General features: G+C 34.3%; 5 protein-coding genes across 5 annotated transcripts; 2 read left to right on the forward strand and 3 right to left on the reverse strand.

Moving 5' to 3' along the window:
• Positions 1-1,214: 1,214 nt before the first annotated feature.
• LOC123219581 (inositol-phosphate phosphatase) lies at positions 1,215-6,155 on the reverse strand. Its single transcript, XM_044641586.1, has 12 exons — positions 5,999-6,155; positions 5,840-5,895; positions 5,700-5,750; positions 4,869-4,949; positions 4,638-4,741; positions 4,454-4,538; positions 4,133-4,187; positions 3,975-4,018; positions 2,785-2,853; positions 2,601-2,701; positions 2,470-2,526; positions 1,215-1,521 (listed from the first exon to the last, which is right to left on the reverse strand). Exons 1-12 carry the CDS (start codon positions 6,009-6,011, stop codon positions 1,425-1,427), a joined length of 813 nt encoding a protein of 270 aa, XP_044497521.1. The 5' UTR covers positions 6,012-6,155; the 3' UTR covers positions 1,215-1,424.
• Positions 6,156-8,426: 2,271 nt separating this feature from the next.
• LOC123219257 (putative MO25-like protein At5g47540) lies at positions 8,427-12,969 on the reverse strand. Its single transcript, XM_044641100.1, has 11 exons — positions 12,507-12,969; positions 11,483-11,644; positions 11,132-11,250; positions 10,958-11,032; positions 10,381-10,474; positions 10,183-10,242; positions 9,655-9,723; positions 9,220-9,318; positions 9,084-9,128; positions 8,884-8,986; positions 8,427-8,801 (listed from the first exon to the last, which is right to left on the reverse strand). The coding sequence occupies exons 1-11, from the start codon at positions 12,627-12,629 to the stop codon at positions 8,728-8,730; spliced, it is 1,023 nt and encodes a 340-aa protein (XP_044497035.1). The 5' UTR covers positions 12,630-12,969; the 3' UTR covers positions 8,427-8,727.
• A 1,237-nt stretch (positions 12,970-14,206) lies between these two features.
• Positions 14,207-15,201, forward strand: LOC123218841 (glucan endo-1,3-beta-glucosidase 6-like; the record flags this gene model as incomplete). The annotated part of the gene is made up of 1 exon (XM_044640495.1): positions 14,207-15,201. A coding segment is annotated over one exon (774 nt), but the record flags the coding sequence as incomplete, so codon positions are not given.
• Positions 15,202-16,185: 984 nt separating this feature from the next.
• Positions 16,186-17,082, reverse strand: LOC123219258 (RING-H2 finger protein ATL11-like). Its single transcript, XM_044641101.1, has one exon. It carries the CDS (start codon positions 17,043-17,045, stop codon positions 16,344-16,346), a length of 702 nt encoding a protein of 233 aa, XP_044497036.1. The 5' UTR covers positions 17,046-17,082; the 3' UTR covers positions 16,186-16,343.
• Positions 17,083-22,714: 5,632 nt separating this feature from the next.
• Positions 22,715-26,136, forward strand: LOC123219424 (oligopeptide transporter 3-like). Its single transcript, XM_044641384.1, has 6 exons — positions 22,715-23,263; positions 23,354-23,451; positions 24,032-24,601; positions 24,702-24,957; positions 25,049-25,231; positions 25,316-26,136. The coding sequence occupies exons 1-6, from the start codon at positions 22,766-22,768 to the stop codon at positions 25,931-25,933; spliced, it is 2,223 nt and encodes a 740-aa protein (XP_044497319.1). The 5' UTR covers positions 22,715-22,765; the 3' UTR covers positions 25,934-26,136.
• The last annotated feature ends 205 nt before the right edge of the window (positions 26,137-26,341 follow it).

Genomic DNA, 26,341 nt, shown 5'->3' on the forward strand with positions numbered 1-26,341 from the left:
CTGCAGAATTTAGTCTTGATCTTTTACTAGTGTATGATGGGGTTAAGTTTTATTACATTTGGGATGAGTTTCCCAATTTATGCATAAATGACATAGACTAGAGGTGAATTTGAATTGAGCGAGACTAAACAATCTTTTAGCTTGCTTAAACTGATAAACAATAACATTTGAGAATAAGAATGGTTGTAAAAAAAGAAAAAAGATTTGAATCGAACCAAACTTGAGCTGGATTTGCATATAATAAAGCTCAAACTCGTTATAGTTAAGCTTAAACTCAATTCAGCTCATTTCGAGCTCAAACTTTTAACTAGTTCGTTATTAAAACAATGTCGTTTTAATACATATTAGTTAAAACGACATCGTTTTGTATCAAAATTTTTAACTCACAAGTTTGACAAGCAAACTCGAGCTCGAACGAACTCGATTTGAATATAACCCTAATTGACAAAGTAAACTCATGTGCAACAATGTCTATGAGACGACGACCACAAGCTGAGATTATGCTTAATGAGTCTATCCTTCTTTAACTCAAGCTCAACTTATTTGAGCTAAATAACAAATTGAGTTTAAGTTAATTCAGCTTGAATCCATATGCAAGCATAGACTAGGTTAAATTCTAATTGTTTAATATCTAAATTTAATATTCAAGGAACCAAGAATGGTGTGATGTACTTATTCTTAGTTGCTTGAACCTAAAAAATGTTGGGAAATCAAATAGGAGATGTGACCACAAATTATTCCCTTGAGTCTCTCTGGTCACCACAAACAACTTTACATGGTAAAAATTTGTGGCGACCCTTTTGAGATTCCAAAAAATTGCTTATTTTCAATTTTACACAGTAAAAATTAAAAAAAAAAAATCAACTGCTTGATGCAAGGACCGACTTTGAAGAAGCCTCTTGTGACTAGGCTAACCCAGCTAAACTTAATTCGAGCTAAATTTAAGCAAGAGTTTCATATCAATAACTTATCTTAAATTCCTCTCAACAAAACTATTTATCATATTGACGTCACCATTCATTCTACCAATGTCGCTAATTTGATTATCAAATGACTGTTTAATGATATCTTTGATCAATCCAGATAAGTTTGACTTAAAATTTATGTTTGAGTTTGAGCTAAAACTAATTATTATAGATTCAAATCAAACTTAAGCTAACAAATGTTTGGGCTCAATTTAACTCAAATCTAACCTTGGCTAAGACTTCATAAGCTTATGCAAAAATTTTGAGCAATTTTTGTATTGCAAACAACTGTGACTTGTCTGATTCAAATGGATTCTACAAATAAGGGCAATTTTTGAGAATCATTAAAATTTCACTCTGAACAAAATGGCTCTTGATTAGAACTACATAGAGGGATCAAGAACACACCAAGAGAAGGGTGAACTTGATCATATAAGCCAAGAGATAACTTCCAGATTTTCATTCTGATTGCTTCAAAGCCTCAACAAACACTTCCCTGAGCGAAGGGTTTGAAGCTGCAACTCGTTGAGCAGTGATGTCAAAGTCTTTACCAGATCTGAAGAAAAAGAGCAAAAGCGTTAAAGTCGAATAATTTGGAAGTGCCACATGGCAAAGATAAATGAAAAATGTATGCTGACAGTAGAGGGCATAGAAAACGAACAAGAAACAATATGAGATCTATATAGCAAATATTCATGTAGTGAAGAGAAATAACACATGTAATATGTCCTGGTTCACCCAAAACTGGGCTACATCTAACATAGCCAATATTATTCAATATTTTCTCACCTTTCTTGTTACAATAAAAGTATTTACTACAAAATTGCGATCACATTCATACAAAAAAATAATATGTTTATATATACTAGGATCATCATCCCTAAACTAAACCTTATTAGAACTTTTATTACTAAATCAAACCTTACCAAAATTTGTTTCTTTAGAAAAATCCTAAAACGGTTTTTCATGAGATAAATTCAAACCACTAGTAGAGGGTAGGGACCTCTATATTCGTCAGAGTAGTGCTTTATAAACAAAGTGGTTGTCAATTCCAATAAAGGGTAAGCCAAAAATTGTCTCTTGGTGATTGAGAATTTGACATGAAAACTTTATCAAAATTTCAAACATCTTTCTTAGAAATGTAACCCATAATAGAAAGAATGAACATACAGCTTATAAGTTGTGAAGAAATTATGAAGATAAATTAACAATTAGCCGACTCTCAAGAACGTTAATGGGAAAATAGTTGCAGGGGAACAAATATAAAGAGCAACACTATATTGACAAGAGAGGGACCACAACGTTTAGATGTATTTTCTCCCGCAAACAAGGATTTAAGCTTTTGAGGGTCCTAAATACAAGGTTTTTGATATTGAATGGAATCAGAAGGCCATAATGAAAATGTACCTTGGCAGGGGCAAATCCTCTAATAACTTTCAACTTCTCTATTCAACTTTAGAGAATAAAATACAAGGAAAAAAAATTATATTATGTCTATACTTACGGATCATATACAACTCCTCCAGCTTCTTGGACAATCACAATGCCACCTGTCACATCCCTGGAGACGAACAGAATATCAGTTGTTTGTCACTTTTAACCGAACTAAGAAAAGGAGATGAAACACAATCTTACCATGGACCTCCAAAACCAACTTCATAAAACAGATCAAGCCTTCCACAGGCAATTCCACAAAGATTCAATGCACAGGAACCACTCATCCGAAGGGATCGCACCTGGTGAAAAGAGCAACTAATGTGATATCTATGGAAGCGGATCAGAAAAATTTTGAAGCTCATATTCAAGTGTTTGGTTTTACCTTTGAAAGCAAGCTCTTGATTCTATATGTAGAAGCATCCAAAGTTGCCTTGTCACGCTTTGTACCAGCCTGCTCTCAGTAGGATAAATTTTTATTACTTAATAACATGATAACAAAAATACAGCAACTTTTCAGCAAGATGCTGGGTAATGCTTGAAAAAATGATAATCAGCAAAAAAATAAAAAATAAAATAATTTCTGAAAGCATGTATCAGCACTCCAGAGATAAGAAAAGTTTTGAGTTGAAGTTGTTCCAAAACTATTCATGCAATCTTAGACACATTAGGGAGGAGCTAAGGAATAAGATATTTGGATATCAGAAACTATCTTTACAGAAAAAAATCAGCGCATCCTCACTGAAAAAATTTTGGACAACAAATGCCAGAAAGTCCAGTTTTACAAATGATAGAACAGCACAGGAGAAGCCTCTGAGACAAGAATATTGCTTTTCCTAAACTCTATGTTTGCGCTTGGAATTTGAACGTGCTTTCACCAGTTACCAAGTCATCTCATTGGTGCGGTATGAGTATTTTTGAGGTCACTAAACAATTAGAACTCAATGTTTTCTAAGGGGATTGAATCACTGAACCCCATGTTTTGGAGAGAATAACCTTGTTTTATATCAATAAAGATAATTCAGAATCTAAACTTTGATAAAGGATGTCAACAAGTAAGGTCATTATTCAGGGACTGAGATGGGAAATGATGTCAAAGAGAAATGTTTAGAAGTATGTGCAGAAGGTCAAAGGCAATATACGTGATGTCTTGGCAGCAATGTTACCATCATTCAGTACATTATGCTGCAGATATGGGGCATTGCAAAAAATCTCAAGAAACTAAAATTGGGCATGCAATAAAGGATGCTGACACAGAAATTATCTCATATAGTATTATTGGAAGGTCTCTAAGTTCAAGGAATAGAATTAGTATACTATTTTTTAGATCGCATGCTAGAATCTATGTGGTAACATTCAGCATGTTAGAAATGTAGGCAAGGTTTCTGTAGCTAACTAAGTATATGATCAGGATATAATCTTTTCCAGTTACAAACAGAAATTCCATCAAATAGTCACAGTCTTGTCTACCTCTATGTTTTACACTCTGATATAAAGTCAAAAACAATAGTAATGCTCAAGAAGACAACATATGAGTAGAAGGCAAAAATCAGATTTGTATCAATGCTCAAATACCTCTGTTGCAAGGAGAGACTTCACAAGTTCACTTTGAGATGACACTGCAAATTTCCGAAACAAAAGCATTCAGCTGTTTAAATTTCGCTGGAAGAAAAAATTGGCAATAAAAAGAAAAAACAAATAGAAAGTCACATATGGGAATATAATGAACAGACCTTTTATAGGCTTGCCATTCAGAAAAGCACCTTGTCCATGGATACCAGTAAAAAGCTACACATACAGAAGCCAATTATACACTTGCTCCAACAAGAAATTTTAACAGTACACAGTCTTCAATTTGACATGTCAATATAACTCAAAAGAGTTAATATCAAATATTAAGTCCAGGGAAATTTAACTATCTTTTCAATTTTAACATGAGAATTTCCAAGAAAAGTGAGATATATGCTAAGGTCATCTATAGTAGTAATACCTCAAGAAAATGACTTTTAAGGTTGAGCACTCATTAAACTTATGCGAAGGACGAAAACACTCACCTCATCCATTATTGGATTATAAACAACACCAACAGTAGGAATCTTTCCAATAGTAAGACCAATAGAGACACACACGAAGGGAAACCTAGGCATAATGATGTTGAAAAAATATTTTAAAAAAGCAAACTTATTGATTAAAGAATCAAGAAAACAATCATCCACAAAAAATAAAAATGATAGATACCCATGCACAAAGTTAGTTGTTCCATCAAGGGGGTCAACAATCCAAGTGGGTTCATCAGTCAACTCAGAGAAACCACAAGCAGCAGTTGTTTCTTCTCCAATGAACTAAGATAAACACCAGACAAAGATCAAAACTTTAATATCCATTTTAACGAGACAAGACATCCAATTGATATCTATGTGTAAATTCTTGTAGATACATTCATTGAAAATTGAAGAAATAGGAGATAACCTTATGTGTGGGAAAATTCTCCTTTAGATGATTAAATATTAGATCTTCACATGCCTTATCAGTTTCTGTGACCAAATCTACCTGTATGTCAGCAGTAAAGTTGACAATGATTAGAAGAAATTATTAGAACTTCAAATTAGTAAAATTACTTCAAGTTTTTAACTTTTTCTACCCTTGTTCTTTCAATTTTTTCTCTTTTTTTTTTTTTTTTCCAACTAAGCCATCATAAACAACAGATTTGTTGGTTAGTCTCATGTAGAAGGGGAAATTAGCAAGCAATTTCAATTACATCAGTTAAATTCCTTTGCATCTTCTTAAACTTCCTAGCGCCTTTGCCTAAGTTTACAAGTCTTTCATGAAACAGAGGACTAATCACCAAGAAAAATAATCTAGAATGAACATCTTGATTCTTATTTTCTGGATGTTCTCATTTGTATAACTTTAAAGTGAATGTAGGTTTCAAATTCACTATTACAAGATAATTCTTTTTTTTTTTTTAACAATTCTATATCTTTTCCATAGTATTCATCTAAAAAATTCTTGTTCTTAATAATAAATCACAATTCTGTCCCTTCAACGTTCACTCTTCTCAATTCCAGCGACACTTAGTTGTATGATCACCCACCAGCAGAACACTAATCTCTTCTTAATATTCTATTACTCTGGGCCAAACTCAAAATCTTTAAGCTACCAAATTATCATTGTATGAACTTTATTACAATACAAATTTCAATCGCATAATCATAAATCTCTATACTCTAAAAGACAACAAGTATAATTTTTCCACAATAAAAACAACCAAAAAAAAAAAATGGGAGTTGAGAGCGATACCTGGCCCTTATGCTCCACATGCTTGGTCTTGTAGAACCCCTCACGGATTATCTGTTCATAACACAAAAATAATTGCAAAAATTGAGAATTTGGAAAGCAGAAAACAAAATAAATAAATAAATTCTCAAAGCTGAACTGACCTCGCCAGCCTTCTTAGCTGCAACAACAGCAGTGTCCAAGAACCGGGCAAGCGAATCTACAATCCGAAAGAATTAGCAAAGCAAACCAAGCGCATTGAGATTAAAATCCCAGATAAAAAAGAAAGAAACATTAAAAAGAAAAAAGATATGGGGTCCAACCATTATCTGCCATATCAAAAGATCAAAAAGAAAGAATTGTGAGGAGATAGTATTCTATAATAATAATAAAAACGTCGATTATACTGATGGGTTTCTGTCTCTCTGGGCTTTCACGTAGAGCCAACGCGAGTTTATATAGAAGATTTTTGGTGACATAACTGCGCCTTACCTCTCATCAGAATTACACTGTACGTAAGTTTAAGAGTAAACTACCTGTTACCACCCAATGTTTGCCTAAAGGCTTTCCCTCCCTTGAAGATAAAACTTTCTTGAACAAAATCATACTTAGTTTAAAAAAAAATTAGATAAAATAATCATAAAAAATTCAAATAAATTTAAAAAAATTTCACAAATCTTACTTTAATTTTCAAAATATAATAATTTGATCATTTTAAATGTTTAAAACAAAATTCTAATTATAAATACCGCAAATCTATTATTATCACAATCTCATCACTATTAAAAATTTACTATTATTATTATCTTTCTTGTAGAGATATAAGAAATGACTTTTACCCTTAATGGAGTCAATGACAAAAATTTAGATTGCAAACGGGCGTGAGGGGAAGAGGGTGGTGGGGGCTAATAAAAACCAAGAAATAGGCGAATATTAGTGAAAGAAAAAAATTTTTTGATTATAAATGAGAAAATATCATTTATTGGGGTTGAAAATTGAATGCCCGGTCGTAAATGGAGGTGGAGGGAAGATGCATGGAATATGCTAATATGCTGAATTTTCATTCGGTCATGTAAATGTTCACTCGTGCCCAATACTTTTCAATAAAAAATTAGTGGGGAACAGGACAGGACAGAACGGAACATCTTCATGAACCTTCCTGCTTGCTTCTTGTTCTCGTATAACCAGTATCAATAAACAACTTTGCCTTCAACTGGTAGTTGAGTGACGAAGACAGAGTTTTGAAATAAGGGGGTATGAATTTGAAATTTGAGTTAAATTAAGAGAAAATGTTTCACTTACTTAATACGGACTGACTGATCATTAAATTCAAGATATTTTTTTGTTTGGTACAATTGATTTAAACTAAAAAAGATAGTCGAAATTAAGGAAGTATTCCCCGTAAACAAATAAAAATAACAACTTTATTCTCGCCTCCATTTCTTCAATTCCTCTTCTCTTTCAAGGTTTGGCATCCGGTTGATGCTATAGATGAACCCACCACCCCCCGGAATCTTCACACCCACGATCACTACATAATCTTGCATTTTCTTCTTTAAGTTTCATTAGAATCCCCTTTTTCAACATTCTTTGTTTATAACAAAATTCTTGTTAAATGTTTAATTGTAATACAGATTGATGTACAACTAGACCTATATATGAGCCTATCTTGATATTAATTGGCTTGAGTATAATTTGATTGGTTAAAGAGACACATTTATTAAGCTGGTCTTGAGAAAAGTTTAAGTTCAGTTTAAAAAGAAAGTTTTAAACTTTCAGTCCAACTAAAGTTTGTGGCTCGAGTTTGAGACTCAAATTTGTTTATTAATACCAAAATGTTATAGTTTTATTAGTTAAGGAAACAACCTGATATTAAATTAAAATGATATTATTTTGCTAAGCGTTTACCTTGGTTCAATGCAATCTACTACCAAGCTTAAATTGAGTATAGCCAAATAGTTGGCTAGTAAACTAGACTGAACTAAACTCTTTTTGACCAAAATTCAACTCGATTGCTAATCAAACCAAGAATTCCAACTTGAGCTTGGCTTAAGCATGATTAGTATAAACTCAAATTGAGTATTATCAAATCGAGTTGGCTTTCAAAACTAGGTCCAGCTTAGGGGTGGATTTGGGCCGAGTTGAGCCGGAATACCCCTCGGCTTTAGTTCAACTCGCATTAAAAAAGCAAACTATATCTTTCAGTTCAAATTCGATTCAAATTTTAATCAAACAAATTTAAATCGAGCCAAATCAATTTTTAAAACCGAATCGACTCAAATTACATCCATACTGTATTGAAAATGGAAGATTATTTCATCTTTATATCCAGTTAAAACATTCCAAAAAATACCTCCTTATTTAGAAGATGGTAAAGCAAAAATGAAATCTAAAGAATATAAAAATATAACAAGTTTGAAGATAATTTGATGGAGTTTTTACTGTAATGATAATTGAGTCCCTTACAACTAGAGCAAAAATATCTGCACAAGAAACTATATTAGGGTATTCTTCAATTGAGCTAAATTCAAACTAAATCAAATTGAACACCCTTTAGCTTAAATTCAACTCTAATTAAAAAAAGTCAAATCTTTTAGCTCGAATTCAATTTGAATTTTAATTAAACGAATTTGAACCAAACTAAATCAAAACGAATCGACTTTTGAGACCGAGCTGACCTGGATCATATCCAGGCCTAGTCCAGCCCAATGTCAACAAAGCACATCTCAGCAAAAGCAGTAGAGGCCTGAGTACAGAAAAATATGCATTTGATAAAAGTTCAGGTGATCGTTACGAAGGTGTAAGGCCACCAATTTATGCAGGAGCACAAACCAGGTGCATCATTTTAAGTAATTTTGTATACAATTTTATTACTTTCCTCTACAGAAAGTACTTGTCATGGAAACTACAAGAAAGGAAAGACTTAATAGTACAAAGACCAATTATTTGAAGTGCCATGTTGAGAACTATGAGAGCTACATAATTCCCATCTAAATGATGAAGAGGACACCATGAGATTGCACATACAAGTGACACAAACAAAGCTCGTTCATCAGCTATCTCTAGGCTCAAGCGCAATGATTTCTTTGACAACCTGAGCTTTGTCGGCCTCAAACTGTTCATCCTCTGCAACAGAACATACATAAAATGTAAAAAACATCTAAGCACATTAATGCATGGTGTTGACAGAGACTTGGTACTTTTATACCTTTATCAGTTTTGAGATCGGCAAACAAGCGGAGAAGCTTGTTCCTATTTGCAACAAGTATGCTTACAATGTCTGGAGGTTTATTTTGATTAGCAGCAAACAACTGTAAAATGTACACGGTTACATAAATGAGCATATGGTAACTAAGAACATATTCTGGATTCGTAACCCACACCTATAGTCTCACCAAAACACAATACCTTGAAAACATGAAATGCTTCTATCTGAATGCTCTTGCTAGATTCCTGCAAAAGAGTACCATTGAAGAGATTTCCTAGTCAGTTACTTTTCATATGAAGCGACACATCAAGATGCAATCTGGGAACAGTGTCTCACTCTCAGAAGATTCATAAGTATCCTCAAGTTGTCCCTTGAGCTCACATATTTTGTCATCACAACGGAATTAGAGCGATCCAGTAATATATCTACCAACAGCTGCAGGAAATAAACATCGGTTAACAATATGACTTAAAAGCACCAACCAGACATTTTATAACCGCTAATATCTTTATGTACAGTCAAATATCCATGATACCATCCTATCAGGGAAGAACTACACTACTCTTTCTAAAATTAATTTTGGCATGATCAAAGCATTGGCCTAGTTTTAATACCTATTATCATTCATAAGCAAGCACAGAAAGCACAATTTCATGTCAGATGCCACAAGTTCCACAAACAATTAAGAAATTCCAAAAAATCAGAGATCTACATATATAAAGCATTCAAGGCTTCTTATTATATGAGGAAGATTTCATATATTAGTCATACCTTGATAGCTTGTCGTCTAGTGATGTAATTGGAAGATTCCAACAGTTTTGAGTTATAATCTGCAAAAAACTGAAACCAACAAAAGCTTTGGACACATTAAATTCTTCTGAAACAGGGAAAAGCAGCAATGGCAAAGTTTAAAAAGCCAAAGGTTGAACTTTTTAGACATTAAAGAACCAAGAAAAATCAATAGTTAAAAACGTGAACATGCATTCAGATTCTAATATTATAAACATAACAAAAAAATTCAATCTGAGACTAATTCACATGCCAAAAAGAGATGGAAAGGAAATTGTAAAGGAACAAAAATAATCTTCTACTGAAATGGAATGACACAAGGCATTTCCCAATATGTTTTCATGTTTTCTTCACTAAGTTACTTTATCAGCTTTTGGTATTCTTCCAAAATCAAAATACACCACAAGATGCAAAGCATGCTTTTTTCCTCTAGTGTCCATTTGGGCAAACGCATACACTGACATGTATGCAAAGATGATTCAAATAAAATCTTACGGAAGCAACACTTACCCAATCATAATTCTTAGAAAGAAATTCAGCTACAGTGGATTTATGCCTTACAAGCAATTCCTGCAATAAATGATATTAATATCCTCATATGTATGTAGTGCAACTGAAAGTGAATAACTTAAAGTATAATGGCTGCAAAATTTCATAGTCAGACTTCAACAATATCCTAGTTGATGAAGTTTGTTAAATTTGTTTAACCTTAAAAGTTGCAGCAGCATCTGCAGCAATATCAAAATTTGGAAGCTGTATATAGTCAAAGAACTTCTTCATGTGCTGCGATTCCAAAACATACCTGTATATCAAACCAAAAAGTAAAAAACTAAAGCATTCAGCAAACATATCTACCCAAAAAAAGTAAAAATAAAAATCAACCAGTTTGAAGATCTTGACCAAAACAAAACAGCTATATGATTGCCCCAGAACAACAAAAGGGAGCATAAGTGTCATTCAGAAAAAACTCAACAAGTACAATCGATAATCAGCTTGAATTTGGTATACATGTGGTACACAGATTTTATCTTAAGAAACCAACTTTGGGCATGATAAATAGTTATATCATTATTGAAAATCTAAAAAAGAGCATCATGCAAAGGAATTCTTACAAATTGGCATGAGACATTGAAAATTAGGACTGCACCTTCTACTCTACTGACATTTCAGTTTGCACATATTTATCAGCATATGATGTTAAATTTCACTTGAAAATATAAAATGACGATTCACATTAACTCCCCATTAGAAAAACGAATAGTGCAATCCAGTTCACTTTGCCAACCTTGCAATAGTCTGATGACGAATGCACTCCCGCAGCATAGCGCCATAATGTAAAGCCATATCTATGTTCTCATAACTAGAGAAACAGCTTCCAACAATTAGAAAACACTATAAACAATGAAATTGGCATATAATAAAATAACAACTTTGCTGAAATATCTTCTATTCAACTTACCCTGATATCAAAATGTCCAAAAGATCCATATTTGCTTCCAAGTACTCAGATGCGATCAACTTTGATTGAACTTGTTGCCTTTGTAAATTAGCAATGATCTGAGTGGCATCTTTTCGGGCCTGCAACATGTGATCCCTGTCAGTGTTATAAGACAGGAAATTCTCATAATGTAGTTCTAAGGCTTGCCGCTTTGAGTTTTTCAATTTAACTTGAGCAATAAATTTTTTAGTAAGTCATAGAAAATGCTGATGTGTTAACAAATGAATGGATTAACTACACACAACAAATTGAAAATACAAAAAAGAGCAAAGAAGTGGGAGAGTTAGTTCAACTTTGCTATATAATTGTTACCTCTAAGTTCAATTTTGGGAGACATGTAATCAAAAGCCGCATTGTGTCTTCCCTGAAGAACTCCTGAGTCAATTGTGCACAAGCCTCTGAAACTGGCTCAGATTCACTATTTCCATAAAGTATCTGTTTCATCTCTCTTATGTTTTTACACAACTCTGCCATCTACATAAAACAACATGCAATAGAAAAGGTGATCACTTTCACATTCCAGACTAGAAATGATAAAGATCTTTCTCAAATCAATACACTGAAACATGAACAGACTTCAAAAGCATATTCTGAATAAAGAAAAAAACACGTAGGAGCAATTCACACTGAGAGAGAAACTATTAAACAATGAATAATACCATGCACACAAACAATGATGTATCATCATGAGATTGAGTGTTATGTTATCTTTAATTTTCAACTGTCCAATCATATGATAACTATTCGTTATTTGTGTATAAAATTGTGCACAAAAATTGTGCATATAGCACTACTCTTAAACAATACACAATGACTTTTCACATAATGAACAATTTGACCAACCACTTATAGAGCAACCAGCTAAATAGCAAATTCATCATAAATCTATAACTACTCAATTAACAATTTCATAGTCATAGAGACTTATATATCAGATAAATCTCTCATTTTCCAGCAATTTATCAGATAGATATCTCCTAATCTTACATCCAATAAGGATTTACGAAAAAGAAAAAGAGAACTTAAAAAGGTGTAAACTAAAAAAAGCTTTACAAGGTTCAGAAAGAAGTGTAGAGCTATTAAAATCCAATGCCATTACATTCAATTAGGGTCAAATTCTACACCTTTTTACTCTCAATCCATTAAGCATAAAAGTTCATAACTTTACCCAAAAAACCCAGCTTTTTCCAGCTTCCCACAAGCACAAAGCGGCAGATTAAACTTTTAAAACGCTCAATCGACGCCAATTCAACTTATTAAAAGGGGAAAAAAAAAAAGCAAACCCAATACAATCCAATTGAAATCAAAACAAGAGATTCATTAAAAACAAACAAACCTTCTCTTCACGCTTAGATTCACGAATAATATCCGAACCACGACTCGCGTAATTAAGAAGATCGCGAGCTTGTCTGACGACATCAACAGGCGTACGTGGCTTAGATTTGAAAAGACCCTTCATTTCTTTGTTAATACGTTTAGATTCAGGGTAAATGGAAGTAGAAGGTGGTGATGGTGGTGGTAGTGCTGGTGGAGGAGGCGGAGATACAGATGCTGGGCTCGAAAGCCTCTGAATCAGCTGCGCTGTAGAGGCTCTGCGGGCTGCAACTGTAGGCTTGGACACACAGGCCCCTATGCTTTCACAATAAACCGCCAACGATTGGTGTTGGAGGGATGATTTGTTTTGGATTTGATAGAGACTTATCACAAAGGAAAGGTGAAGATGAAGACGAAGATGAAGACGAAGAAGAAGCAGAGGTGATCTGGATTGGATTAATTACAGGAGATGTGTCGTTGAGGGTCAAAACGGCTTGGCCTTTGGGTTTTACGTTGCCTTGCCCGCTACTTTCCACTTGTCACTTACTCTATGGATAGATCATAATCCTTCCATCCCATTATTAAAATTTTAATAATGTTTATTAAATATTTGTTACGGGATAATGGTGAAAAATAAATTTTTTCAATCATTGATATGCTTGCCCCCCTACATCCCGGTTTAGGATTCAGACTCCGTGATGATACCGTCATTGGTCAAATTGGTTATATTACCTTAATATGATATAATTTATGCGGTTCAATTTTAAGTTAATCATATTTTATGGGTAAAGTAAGTTTGATCCCAATTATAATGTATAACCTTGGATCAATCAAGTTGATGATTAAAAAGAGTTAAAATTTAAACTCAGATGAGATTAATATGATCAGCTAATCCAATATGAATTTTAAAAAATTAATTTTTGTTTAAAATTAATATTATTGGTCAAATCAATTTGACTTAATTGTTAAATTGTATTTAATATGATTCATTTAGTTTAATCTTAAATCATTCAATTCAATGAATAAAACGAGTCTGAATCCGATTCTAATGTTCACTTTTAAATCAATATGATTTGATAGTTAAAATAAGTTTGAATTCAATTTTCAATTATGTCTATTTGACTAATAGATTTGGTTTGATTTCTTGAGCCTAATGACTCCTTCAATCTCATATTTTCTTGCTTGGAAATCTCTTCTTTTATCACTTTAGAGTATGCAAGAGGAGGTTATAATGAATATTATGTTAGGTTTATTGGAAGGTAAAAAGAGATGGGCATGTGTATGCTTGTGTGTGCTGGCCAAGTGCCTTTAATTTTAGGGTCCAGCCAGCCAAGAGATAAAGAACTTCCCTTTAATGCCCAACTTCACAATGAAATCACATGCCTCCCCCACACCCCACTCATTCAATTCTTTACCAACTTTCAATCTTCTCTCAGTGCCTCTCCCTGCTTCTCCAAGCTCAAGTTCTCAACATCCACGAGGATTAATCAGTAAATTGCTCAAAATATGATTTTAAAAAATAACAAGAGGAGCTTCACTCTTTAGTTTAGGTCGAATTTATCTTCTTATTTGATCTCATATATATATATATATATATATATATATATATATACTATTATCTCTAATCAAATTAGAATTATATAATCAAGATAATTATTATATTTTTATACGATTAAAATATAAATTAATCTATGAAATCATGTTTTTATATTGGATTTGTTTTTTGAGGGCACTAGCCATGCTGTTACTGATGGACCCAATGTTTACTATAACGCATTTGATGGAAATTTTGACACTTTGGTTGCATCACTTAACAAAATTGGATATGGTCAAATGCCTATAGTTATTGGGGAGGTAGGTTGGCCAACAGATGGAGCTTCCAGTGCAAGTCTCACTGCTGCAAGGACCTTCAACCAAGGCCTTATCAATCATGTCCTAAGTAACAAAGGAACCCCTCTTAGGCCAGGTGCCCCTCCCATGGATATTTATCTTTTTAGTTTACTTGATGAAGGCGCCAAGAGTGTACTCCCGGGAAACTTTGAGAGACATTGGGGTATTTTCTCCTTTGATGGCCAGGCTAAGTATCCACTGAACCTGTGTTTGGGCAATAAAATATTGAAGAATGCAAGAAATGTCCAGTACCTACCTTCTAGGTGGTGTGTGGCAAACCCCTCTCATGATCTATCTGATGTGGCAAACCACATGAAACTTGCTTGTAGTGTAGCTGACTGCACCACACTCGACTATGGCGGATCATGTAATGGAATTGGGGCTAAGGGGAATATATCATATGCATTTAACAGTTACTATCAGCTACAAATGCAGAATGAACGAAGCTGTGATTTTGATGGTCTTGGTATGATCACTTTCCTGGACCCTTCAGTAGGTGAATGTCGGTTTCTTGTTGGTGTAACTGATTCTAGTTCATCAGGATTTGCACTGTATGAGAGGTGGATCCTTGTTAATGTTTTAATAGTGTGGTTCTTTATGGTTTGAGTCCAAGGTTGAGATACAGCTGCAAGAATACGATAGTTTAGAAATATTCCTAATTATTATTCAAGGTTAGTCTAGCCATTATGTGATTGTTTACCGGGTATACTTTTATGTAGGAAATTATCTGATGTTAAAATTTTATTTTCATCATCACTCCTCTTTATATTTTAAGTGGATTTTATGTATATGAGCATGGCCACTAAATCTGAAAGGTTCAGATTATATAATCTGCTACTAGCTTTTCTACCACTAATTACAATCGCATTATCATAGACGGACGCTAAGAATCAAATCAGATAGAATCATGCTGTTATTTGGATTCATGATACAGAAAAATGTAGAAACATTCTGAAATAGTAAATGATATTTTCAGGGAGCCAAGCATGCTATCCCGCAACACCTCATAAACTGGTTGGTTGCGCAGCTTTATGCAAAGCATTTATTCATGTAATCTTATCCTAGTGGTTATACGGATTTGGCAAGTTGGGCAAAAACTTAAATCATGTCCACATCATAGCATGTCTGCAAAAGATTTACTATACAAATCATAAAGAACAAAAAGGTAAAAAGGAACAGTGAAATGTTAAATTTGATTCATATTACCTGGTGTCCTCATCCAAATGCAAGATCTTTGGTCCTCCAGAGGCACAGAGAACATTCCTGTAAAGCATGGTTGATTTATCAAGAATTTGTATATTGAAGATCTGCCCTATTCTGTAAAGAATGTTGTGTAGGAGTTGGAGGAGCATAATGTTGTGTAGGAGTTGGAGGAGCATGTGGATACCCCATTCGCTGTTCACTGCTGCTGGCCAGTTGGTAATTCGGATTTGAATACAGTAAGCTGTTTTCTAGAACTGGGGGAGGAAGAGGAAACCTCCCAGGATATCCTCTTCGGCGACTGCACATGATCATATAGTTGCAGACATCAGTACACAGATTGCACTATGCCATAGTTAATGCGCATGCCATTGAAAATTACCCTAAAAGTTGGAGGTCTATCGTAGCTTTGTATTGTGATGGTTATTTCATCAGTGCACTCAAAGCAAAGTTTGCCTCCTTCTTGGACATTAGAATGTTCTTGGATATAATTTCTATGAAATTTACAAACTACTTGGAACAAAAAAAATTAGTGTCTGAACATCAAACTTATTCTGATTTTTTTTTTCCTTGTATTATACAATTGTTTTTTAACTAGTTACACACTTTGTAGACTGGACCGGAGGGAGCCGCTCAAATGATCGATCACCATCATTATTATGACTTCTATCCTGCAAGTTCGGTTCCGTGCACGTCACCTCATCACAAACATTTGGAATCCTAAAACCCCAGCGGCCAGACCGAGTTGACCGGTCGAACCGTTCGTAGTTTAAGGCCCCGATTCTTCCACTTCCATTCCTGAACCCCCTCCTTGTACTCCTCTCTCTCCCGAACCACCGTTATCCGTGTCAAATACTTGAATGATGCTGGACGCCATTTCACCGGGTTGAGGGACCAAATTTGCGCGGCAAACGGGACACGTGTGATGCGAAGCTAGCCAAGCATCTATACAGTCAGTATGAAACACATGGCTACACTTGGGTATTAAACGCAGTGTTTCGTCGTCTTCAAATTCGTTTAGGCAAACGGCGCATTCTAAGGAGCCCTCGCCGATTTTAAGCTCTTTAACAGTGGAGTAGAGAAAGGTGGGAAACGTGTTGATAACGGATGCATCGAGTCCGCGTGTAATTCTACGGGAACCGTAGTTGGTTCCTCTAAGAAAGACGGCATTAGGCTCGCCATCGCTAAGGTGTGAACGCCGCTGGAAACACTGTCGGAAGTAAGCAGAGCAATATCCCATTAAAAAGAATACACTGATCAACACCACCAAGACAAGAGCCACTTTCTGGTTGAATGTGAGCCCCTGTGTGTTAAACTCGTTATCCGGTAGAGGATCGGGTGGCGCAGTTCTGAATTGCGCAGTGACGTACGGCAAGCCATGGAGTGTAAAAAGCAGAAAGAATAAAATGCCATGATTGGAAGTGGAAAGTCTGAAAATCCAAAGACATTGATTCTTCTTTAGGACTGCCATAGGTGAAGCAGAAAGAAGAAAGAATAATATGTGAAGGTTTTGGAAGTATATTTCTGCATGCAGATGGCTAATTCTATTATGTTTGCATGGATTTTATAGAGAAAATTCACAGGTTGGTGGAAAATTCCAGTCTAAATCTAAGAAAAGAAATGATTATAATTCAATGTTTTCCAACGCAAAAGAAAAGTAGGGTTTTGTTATTAGTCATTTTCCCAGTGATCTTTTGGAGACATTTTGAGCAACCTGCGATAAAGCTTTGTGGGACATTTTTGCTAAAGTTATGGTTAATATTGATTCTGCGGCAAAATGGGAATGTCACATGCTTTCTCGCAAATATTATATAGAAAATATCAATTTCTGTATCAATTTGTGGCCAGACATTTCAATTTGTGGACATCTTAGTGTCATGATAAAATATAGTTTGGGATTTATGTATGTAGGGGTTTAAAATAGAAAAGAAGAAGAAAGCGGTGATATGTTGTTTCCGGTTTTGTTCAGTTGGTAAACCTTTTTGTTAGACCGTGAGCAGCGGCTTCATGGATTTTAATTCGTCGACTATTTTATTTTCCAAAAAATTACAAGGACGAAGGCTTGCATTTATAGTAATTATTACACTATTTAATATTTATTTTATACTTAGAAAATTAATCTAGAAATATTAATTTATTTAAATAATTTGAAAATTCACTTTTATAATCACCTAAATTTGTAATAAAAATTATTTGAAATTCTTTTGAATATTATTAGTTGATTAATGTAAATCACCTCAAACAAAATGGCAGCATACATACATTAATGTACCTAATATAAAGTAAAGAAAATTAAAATAAGAAATTTCAGTTGGGCTGGGCTGGGCTAATTTGTAGTAAATTGGGTCCAGTATTTGGGGCTTAAGCCCATTGAAAAATCAAACTCAGGCCTGACTTAGAAGATATTGAAATGAGATGATTTTCAAGTCTTTAATTGTGAAAATCTTAACAAGTGTGATTACACTTGCCGACCATTCATCACACTTTGTCAATATTAATGAATGTTATCGTTGTCTAAATTTAAAAATTTTAACTACGTCATTTCTTATTATGATTGTCTTCTTTCACCACTCATTGAAGAATCATATTCATGAACTAATTAAATTAAAATCTATATTAATTGACTTTTTTTGTTTGTTTGTTCGTAAGTAGTTTTTTCTAGGTATCACAAGCATATAGAAATTGAAACCCAAGTCTTTCATTTAAAAATTCTAATACTTCATTAATTTTACTAATTTCTTGTGTTAACTTTGTTTCCTTTGATAATTAACCCGTTGAGATTGATTACATGAGTTGTGATATGTATACATTGCATGCATGCACTCAGACAAAAACCAAAGCCTCTTTTATTGAGCAATATTGTTAGTTTTCATTTTGAGAAAACAAATAGACATATATTTATATGAGTTTTTATATAATTAAATATTATTTTATTTTTAATTTAAAATTATTTGATTATATGATAATATACATAAATATATATATATTTATATACTCAAAACATATATTTATAATTTTATTATTTTTTATTCAGGCTTGGTTGCTGGATTCTTGTATGCATCTTTGGTGTTATGTGGAAGTTTCTCTCTCTCTCTGCAGCTCCATAGTTTTCGAGGCTCAATAATTAATCTCTTCTTCTTTTGACCCAAAACGGCATTCTTCCCTTCATTCTTACTGTGGGAAAGTTGACAACTGTATTTTCCTCAGCCACCCACCTGCATTTAACCTAATTTAATCAAAATGTGCTTAGTTTTATGCAATTCTTTAAAAAAGAAGCTTTTTTATTATATTGGGCATCTAAAATATGACGATTAAACCTAATTCATTGCCCCAATATTACATTGTAAACATGTTTCTAAATTTGATGCATCAGCCTCTCAGGTTCAGGCCCAGTTTTAAAAGGTGAATCATGTATAGGTGGAGGGTATTGAAGTCATTGTGGAGGAGGATTAAATTAGAACCACCTTTTATCAATTAATAATGCTAATCCTTGTCAAGTTATTACACTTTACTCGTTTAGCGGTTATTGCACTCTTCTTATTGTTTTTAGATGTTCTATAGCATCTGCTTCTAACACCTAGCTCTCAGGTTGAGGAGAGAAAAGTAAGCAACAACAACTAGAGATGATAATTTGGACTCGATTTTAGGGGTCCTGACCCTCCCCGACCCTAACAGGGAGAGAATTCCCTGATAGAAATGGGGAAGGGGAAGGGAACGGAGATGGGGATGAAAAAAATCTTCGTAATCGGAGACGCGCCGGGGATGGGGATACATGTGTCCCCTCCCCGCCCCGACCCTTCCTCTCCCCGCCCCTATCTCCGTCCCTTTTATATTAATATATTTATTTAAAATACTAATATATTTTTATAGTTTTAAATTATTTATGTTTTTCAAATTTATTTAGGTTTTTATTGTGCATATTAAATGAGTTAATATATTATATTTATAAATTTGAAATAGTAGATTAATTTTAATTTTGCTTAATTTTGTTATTTAATATATTTATATTGTTTTTACAAGATAAAAAAATTTTTTTTTACGGGTACGGGGAGGAGATTTTTCCCCATGGGAATGGGGAAAAGATGAAGAGGAGATTTGTTTTTGCGAAGAGAGAACAGAGAATCATTTTTATCCCCATAATGGAGACAGATCGGAGACAGGAATTAATATCTCCTACGGGGACGAGAATAAGGATTGAGATCCCCTCTCCATCCCTTCCCGTCGCCATCCCTAACAGACCCAGTTTAAAGCCTTGGTTGGTCTGTCACATGTACGTTTACAGTACAATGATTTATATAAATAATTTAGTCTTATATATATGCACACACACGTGTAACAACCCTTCTGAGGTAAGCTTCGATCTTCTTCCAGTGCTTTAAAAGAGATGCAACGCAACCTGTTTCTCTCTCCTCTCTGCTGGTTATATATGGTAAATTTTATCTTTACATGCGTCTAAATGTTATCCAATAGTGTGTTTGGGGCATATATGAAAACACTGTAGTTTCCGATGGCACATGCAAAGTCCCCAAGTTTGTGCTTCTGTTTACTGTGATATTGTCAAAGTTTGGTTTTGGTGATGAAGAGAAGAGAAGAGAAGGTCAACGACGTTTCTCCACTTCCCAATATTGTAAACTTTGGGTCCCTCCCCCCACCATGATCGGTCTCTGTTCCATCTTCTTGGACCTTTTGCAATTGCTTCTGTAACCTAAAAGCATATACTTGTCCATTTAATTCTCTCCATTCTTTTCCTATATTTTTCTTCCTAATTTGTTCTCTACTTTCACATTTATCCTTTTTTGAAATTGACATCCCACCAATCAAGTATCTATATTCTTGTTAATTTTAGAAAGATTTGTGCATATATGTACAATACTTCCACCCAAAACCCACTAACTATTCAAGCTAAACTAGGACGGGAATCCGAATTGTTTAAACAAGTTTACTTATTTTACCAATTGAGCTCAAAACCATCCCCCCTAAAGCCTAAGGCCTAAAGAGTGTTATACTATTAAACTCAAATTTAAGTTTAATAGATGTTTGTGAGTCTGGAGAGCTTGATTCAAAAATTAAAAAAAATAAAACAATATCATTTTGATTTTATACCTTTATTGCTGTAGAAACTATGAATTGAGAATATTGTTTTCTTATTATTTCAGAGTACTGAACAGTACAATATATATAGTTTACAGAGAAGATATAATAGGAAATGAATCAATCAAATCCTTAACCAAAACAAATCAAATCCCTATAAATCAAATCAAATCAAATCCTAAATATATTATTTCCTAATATGCTCTGATATCCTTCCTAATATAACAGAATCAAATCAACAATATAACCTTCCTAATATAACACAAATCAACACTCCCTCTCAAGCTAGAACATATAAATCATATGCACCAAGCTTGTTATATATGAAATTAATTCGAGACCCTCGAAGAGATTTAGTAAATATATCTGTCAGCTGATCATTTGAACTGACATGACTTGTAAAGATACAACCGGACATAATCTTTTCTCTCACAAAATGACAATCTATCTCTATATGTTTTGTTCTTTCGTGAAATACAAGATTCAAGGAAATGTGAAGAGCAGTCTGATTATCACAAAATAATAACATTTGTGATATTTCTGTAAACTTTTATTCTTGGATCAACTGTTTTAACTAGATAAACTCACAAGTGACTAAGGTTATAACACGATATTTTGCTTCTGTGCTAAATCTGACAACAACATTTTGCTTTTTACTAAATCAAGATATAACAAGAAATGAATCAATCAAATCCTTAACTAAATCAAATCAAATCCCTATAAATCAAATCAAATCAAATCCTAAATAAATTATTTCCTAATATGGTATGATATCTTTCCTAATATAGTATGATATTCTTCCTAATATGGTATGATATCTTTCATAATCTTCCTAATATGGTATGATATCTTTCATAATATAACATAATCAAATCAATAATATAACCTTACTAATATAACACAAATTAACAGAAACCACTTCAAAAATTTAGTTGAGTTTACATTGAATTAGGCCTCCAATTCATTAAATATGATTTGATATGATCCCATGACATCATGTGCTGATAATTAATTGTGATTAGTGGTGCAGATTTTAACAATAATTAACAGCGTAACCCTGGTGCCACGTGGATCCCATTAAAGAAGAAACCACGGGGATAACACGAGCTTTTGGGTCCTATGTGTTCACTTTCAAGAGAAATTGGGTTCCACATAATCCGACATGGCACTTAGCGGTGGAACCCAGTTTAGAGAGAGCTCATGTGAGGCCAAGCTGGCCTTTGTTGATACGGACAAGAAAGTGTGTCAGTCGCCCAAGAGCACGTGAATTTCACGCACGTCCAAAGATTGCCGCCATGAGTGAGCAAGCCCACAAAAAATTTACTAAAATAATATTTTTATTTATTAATTATTCTTTCCTTTGATTTTCATTTACCAAAATAACCCTCTGACACAATTTGTGATTAATGGAGAAATTGTGCCCAAAGAATTATTGAATTAAATTTTTTTAAAACTATATTAGTAATTAAATGTATAAACACTAAAACTAAAATCAAACAAATTTTGTATTGTTTATTTAATAATACATTCATATGCGGTTGAAACACGCATGCAAAAGTTTGTTCATACACAGTATTTAAATTATTCAAAATTTGTATCTTTATTAAAAAAATAATGTTTTTGTTTTACATTTGTTTATATAATAAATAATATTAATTTCATATACATAATTTTAAATATATAATTAAATATATAAATAATATATTATCATATAATTAAATGATTTTAAATTAAAATTAAAATAATATTTACTCATATGATAAATTTTATCTCTGTATTCAAAAATATATAAATAATATTTTTAATTATATTTCGTATTTACCCAATATTTAGAATAATAATTATTTAAAAAATAACCTATTAAACAAATAATTAAAAATTATTAAATTAAAGATATTTTAGTAATTGAAAGACTTGTAGTCAACAACAGAGTCAGCGGTTAGATCCGCATTGACCTTATCGGCAGAAAAAGAAAACAAGATTAAAAAAAAGAAGGGCATTATGGTCCTATAAAATGTCCCAATCTCACTTATATTTAGTAGCCTTCTCTTACAGAACCCTTGAAGCTGTCTACTTCTGTCATTGTCTGAGGTCGCAACAATGGCGTCGAACAATGAGGCTGATAGAGAGACAGAAAACCAGAACACTGTAGAAGAAGATGAAAATGTTTCTATTGAGGAGGTGGCTTTATCTGTTCCCGTAACCGACGACCCAAAAATGCCAGTGATGACCTTTCGTGCATGGTTTCTGGGTTTGACTTCGTGCACCTTGCTAATCTTCCTCAACACGTTCTTCACCTACCGAACGCAGCCGCTTACCATTTCTGCCATCGTCATGCAGATTTCCGTGCTCCCAATTGGGAAATTCATGGCCAGAACTCTCCCCACGAGGGAGATGAGCATTCTCGGTTGGAGGTTCAGTCTGAATCCGGGTCCTTTCAACATGAAAGAGCATGTTATCATCACCGTCTTTGCCAACTGTGGAGTGTCCTATGGTGGTGGTGATGCTTACTCCATTGGTGCCATCACTGTCATGAAGGGTTTCTATAAGCAAAGCTTGAACTTTCTTTGTGCTCTCCTCATCGTCTTGACCACGCAGGTTATATTGATTTTTTTTTTTAGTAGGCCATTGGTGATTTAGTTTCAATTATGAATTGTTTAATCTGAGCTTTATATTTAAATATTGTAGATATTGGGATATGGGTGGGCGGGGATGCTAAGGAGGTACTTGGTGGATCCTGTTGAGATGTGGTGGCCTTCGAATCTTGCTCAGGTTTCTCTATTCAGGTTTGGCTTTTTTTTCCCTTCTGCAGTTGTAATTTTGTGGCTATTTTCTGTTTGGTTGATGGGAAAGTGCTTGGAAAGAAAATGTGAAAAAGAGATTAAAACTTTAGAATCTTAGATTTTTCAGAGAGTGTGGGACCTGAATGAAGAAAAACCACTGCTTTACATCGTTTCTGTTTGTTGAACTTTCAATTCTAAGTGGGTAAGACTTACAAGTTTTATTCTATTTACTGATATGATTATTGGTTTTATCCTTTTCATCTGTTTGAATTATGTTTATGTTTGTTTCCTCAGAAAATATCCTCAATAAGGCATTTGGAATCAATAATTTAGTGGAATCTAAAAGGGAAAACAGTCAATTTTATGAAACAATATTAATACTTGTCATTATTATTATAAGTGAAGAAAATTTGTCCCCATCTGTGTGTCATTATCCAGTGCATGTTCAGTTGTTCACCGGTGAGAATTTGTTTTATGAGAGCTACTTTTCTTGGCGGTTTTGATATTCTTCCTTAAACTGTTAGTGGCTGTTTTGTTGAAGAATTTCCTTCTTGTTTAATTATAAATTTTGATGTTTTTACAGAGCACTACATGAGAAGGAACCGAATAGTAAAGGCCTAACCAAGATGAAGTTTTTCCTTATTGCATTTGTGGCAAGCTTTGTTTATTATGCATTTCCTGGCTACATCTTCCCAATTTTAACATTCTTCTCATGGGTGTGTTGGGCATGGCCTCACAGTATAACAGCTCAACAAATAGGTTCTGGTTACCATGGACTTGGTATCGGTGCCTTTACACTTGACTGGGCAGGTATTTCAGCTTATCATGGCAGTCCACTAGTAACACCCTGGAGTTCAATTCTCAATGTTGGGGTTGGATTTGTGATGTTCATCTACATAATTGTACCATTGTGTTACTGGAAGTATGACACCTTCGATGCTCGAAAATTCCCCATATTTTCTAACAAGTTGTTCACTTCTGCTGGGAAAGAATATGATACCACCAAGATTTTGACCCCTCAGTATGAACTCAATATTCCAGCTTATGATAGTTATGGGAAGCTCTTTCTCAGTCCTCTGTTTGCTCTGTCAATTGGATCAGGGTTTGCAAGGTTTACTGCCACCCTCACTCACGTTGCACTCTTTCATGGAAGGTACTAGGCTGCTTTTGAATCAAATTTGAATTAAGCTGTTTACTGTGCTTGAACAATATCATTAACATTCCTCTTTTTTTTTTTTTTTTTCTGATTCCAGTGATATTCTGAAGCAGAGCCGATCAGCAATGAAGAATGTAAAATTGGACATCCATGCAAGACTGATGAAAAGTTACAAACAAGTGCCTCAGTGGTGGTTCTGCATTCTGTTAATAGGAAGCATTGCACTTTCCCTTTTAATGTCTTTTGTGTGGAAAGATGAAGTGCAGCTGCCATGGTGGGGCATGCTCTTTGCCTTTGCTTTGGCTTGGATTGTTACCCTTCCAATTGGTGTCATTCAAGCCACTACAAACCAGGTAATAAACCAAATAATGTAGAATATTAATTCAGGGTAGGTCCAGAATGAAGAAAACTTATCATCTTAATATTCTTGTGAATGCATTGCAGCAACCTGGATATGACATTATTGCACAATTCATGATTGGGTATGTTCTACCAGGAAAACCAATTGCCAATCTTCTTTTCAAGATTTACGGTCGTCTCAGCACAGTCCATGCTCTATCTTTCTTATCTGATCTTAAACTTGGACACTACATGAAAATTCCTCCACGGTGCATGTACACAGCTCAGGTTTTGCTGCTCAAATACTGTGTTAAGCCATTGATTTGCATACCTATTTCTCAGTTTGCCGATTGAATATTTTCCGTTTCCTAGTTGGTGGGAACTTTTGTTGCAGGTGCAGTCAATCTTGCAGTTGCGTGGTGGATGCTGGAGAATATTGAGAACATTTGTGATGTTGATTCATTGCATCCTGACAGCCCGTGGACTTGCCCCAAGTACAAAGTAACCTTTGGTGCTTCTGTTATCTGGGGATTGATTGGACCGAAGCGGCTGTTTGGACCTGGAGGTATGTACCGGAACTTGGTATGGTTATTCCTCATTGGAGCAATCTTGCCAGTTCCTGTCTGGGTATTGAGCAAAATTTACCCAGAGAAGAAATGGATTCCCTTGATAAACATCCCTGTTATATCTTATGGATTTGCTGGAATGCCACCGGCAACTCCCACCAACATAGCAAGCTGGCTTGTCACAGGAATGATCTTCAACTATTTCATATTCCAATACCGCAAGCGCTGGTGGCAAAAGTACAACTATGTTCTGTCAGCTGCACTGGATGCAGGAACAGCATTTATGGGTGTTCTGTTGTTCTTTGCTTTTCAAAACGAGGGTATAAATTTGAAATGGTGGGGCACTCATGTTGATCATTGTCCTCTGGCGACATGTCCAACTGCTCCAGGAATTGCTGTTAAAGGATGTCCAATTTTTAAGTAGCTATATTTGGACAGGGAGAATGAATGATATGTAACAAATTTGTTTCCCATCTTTGTACGTCCTTATTTACTGTCATTAGAAGTGAAGTAGACAAGCTGCTTCTGTATGGTTAATAGCAGAAACTTACCGCCCTCAAGTTCCATACAGCTGTTACTAGTAGCTAATCATAAAAATAAAATAAGAATTGCTCTTTCTACCTTCAACTGTTTGCTCTTCAGTTCTACTCCAGTAGAAAGTGAAATGGTGCCCAACTTTGCTTGTTATATCATCAACCAAACATCATGCTGATGTCATGACCGGGATAAACCATTGGTCGAGAAGTGTGGTGGGTTTAGGCCGGTTGAATCACAATTTAACCCAATTAGAACTTAACCAAACTGGATCGGCTCCTATTTCTAGTCAAACCAG

The sequence above is a fragment of the Mangifera indica genome, chromosome 6, assembly GCF_011075055.1.
Source record: "Mangifera indica cultivar Alphonso chromosome 6, CATAS_Mindica_2.1, whole genome shotgun sequence".
Classification (NCBI taxonomy): domain Eukaryota; kingdom Viridiplantae; phylum Streptophyta; class Magnoliopsida; order Sapindales; family Anacardiaceae; genus Mangifera; species Mangifera indica.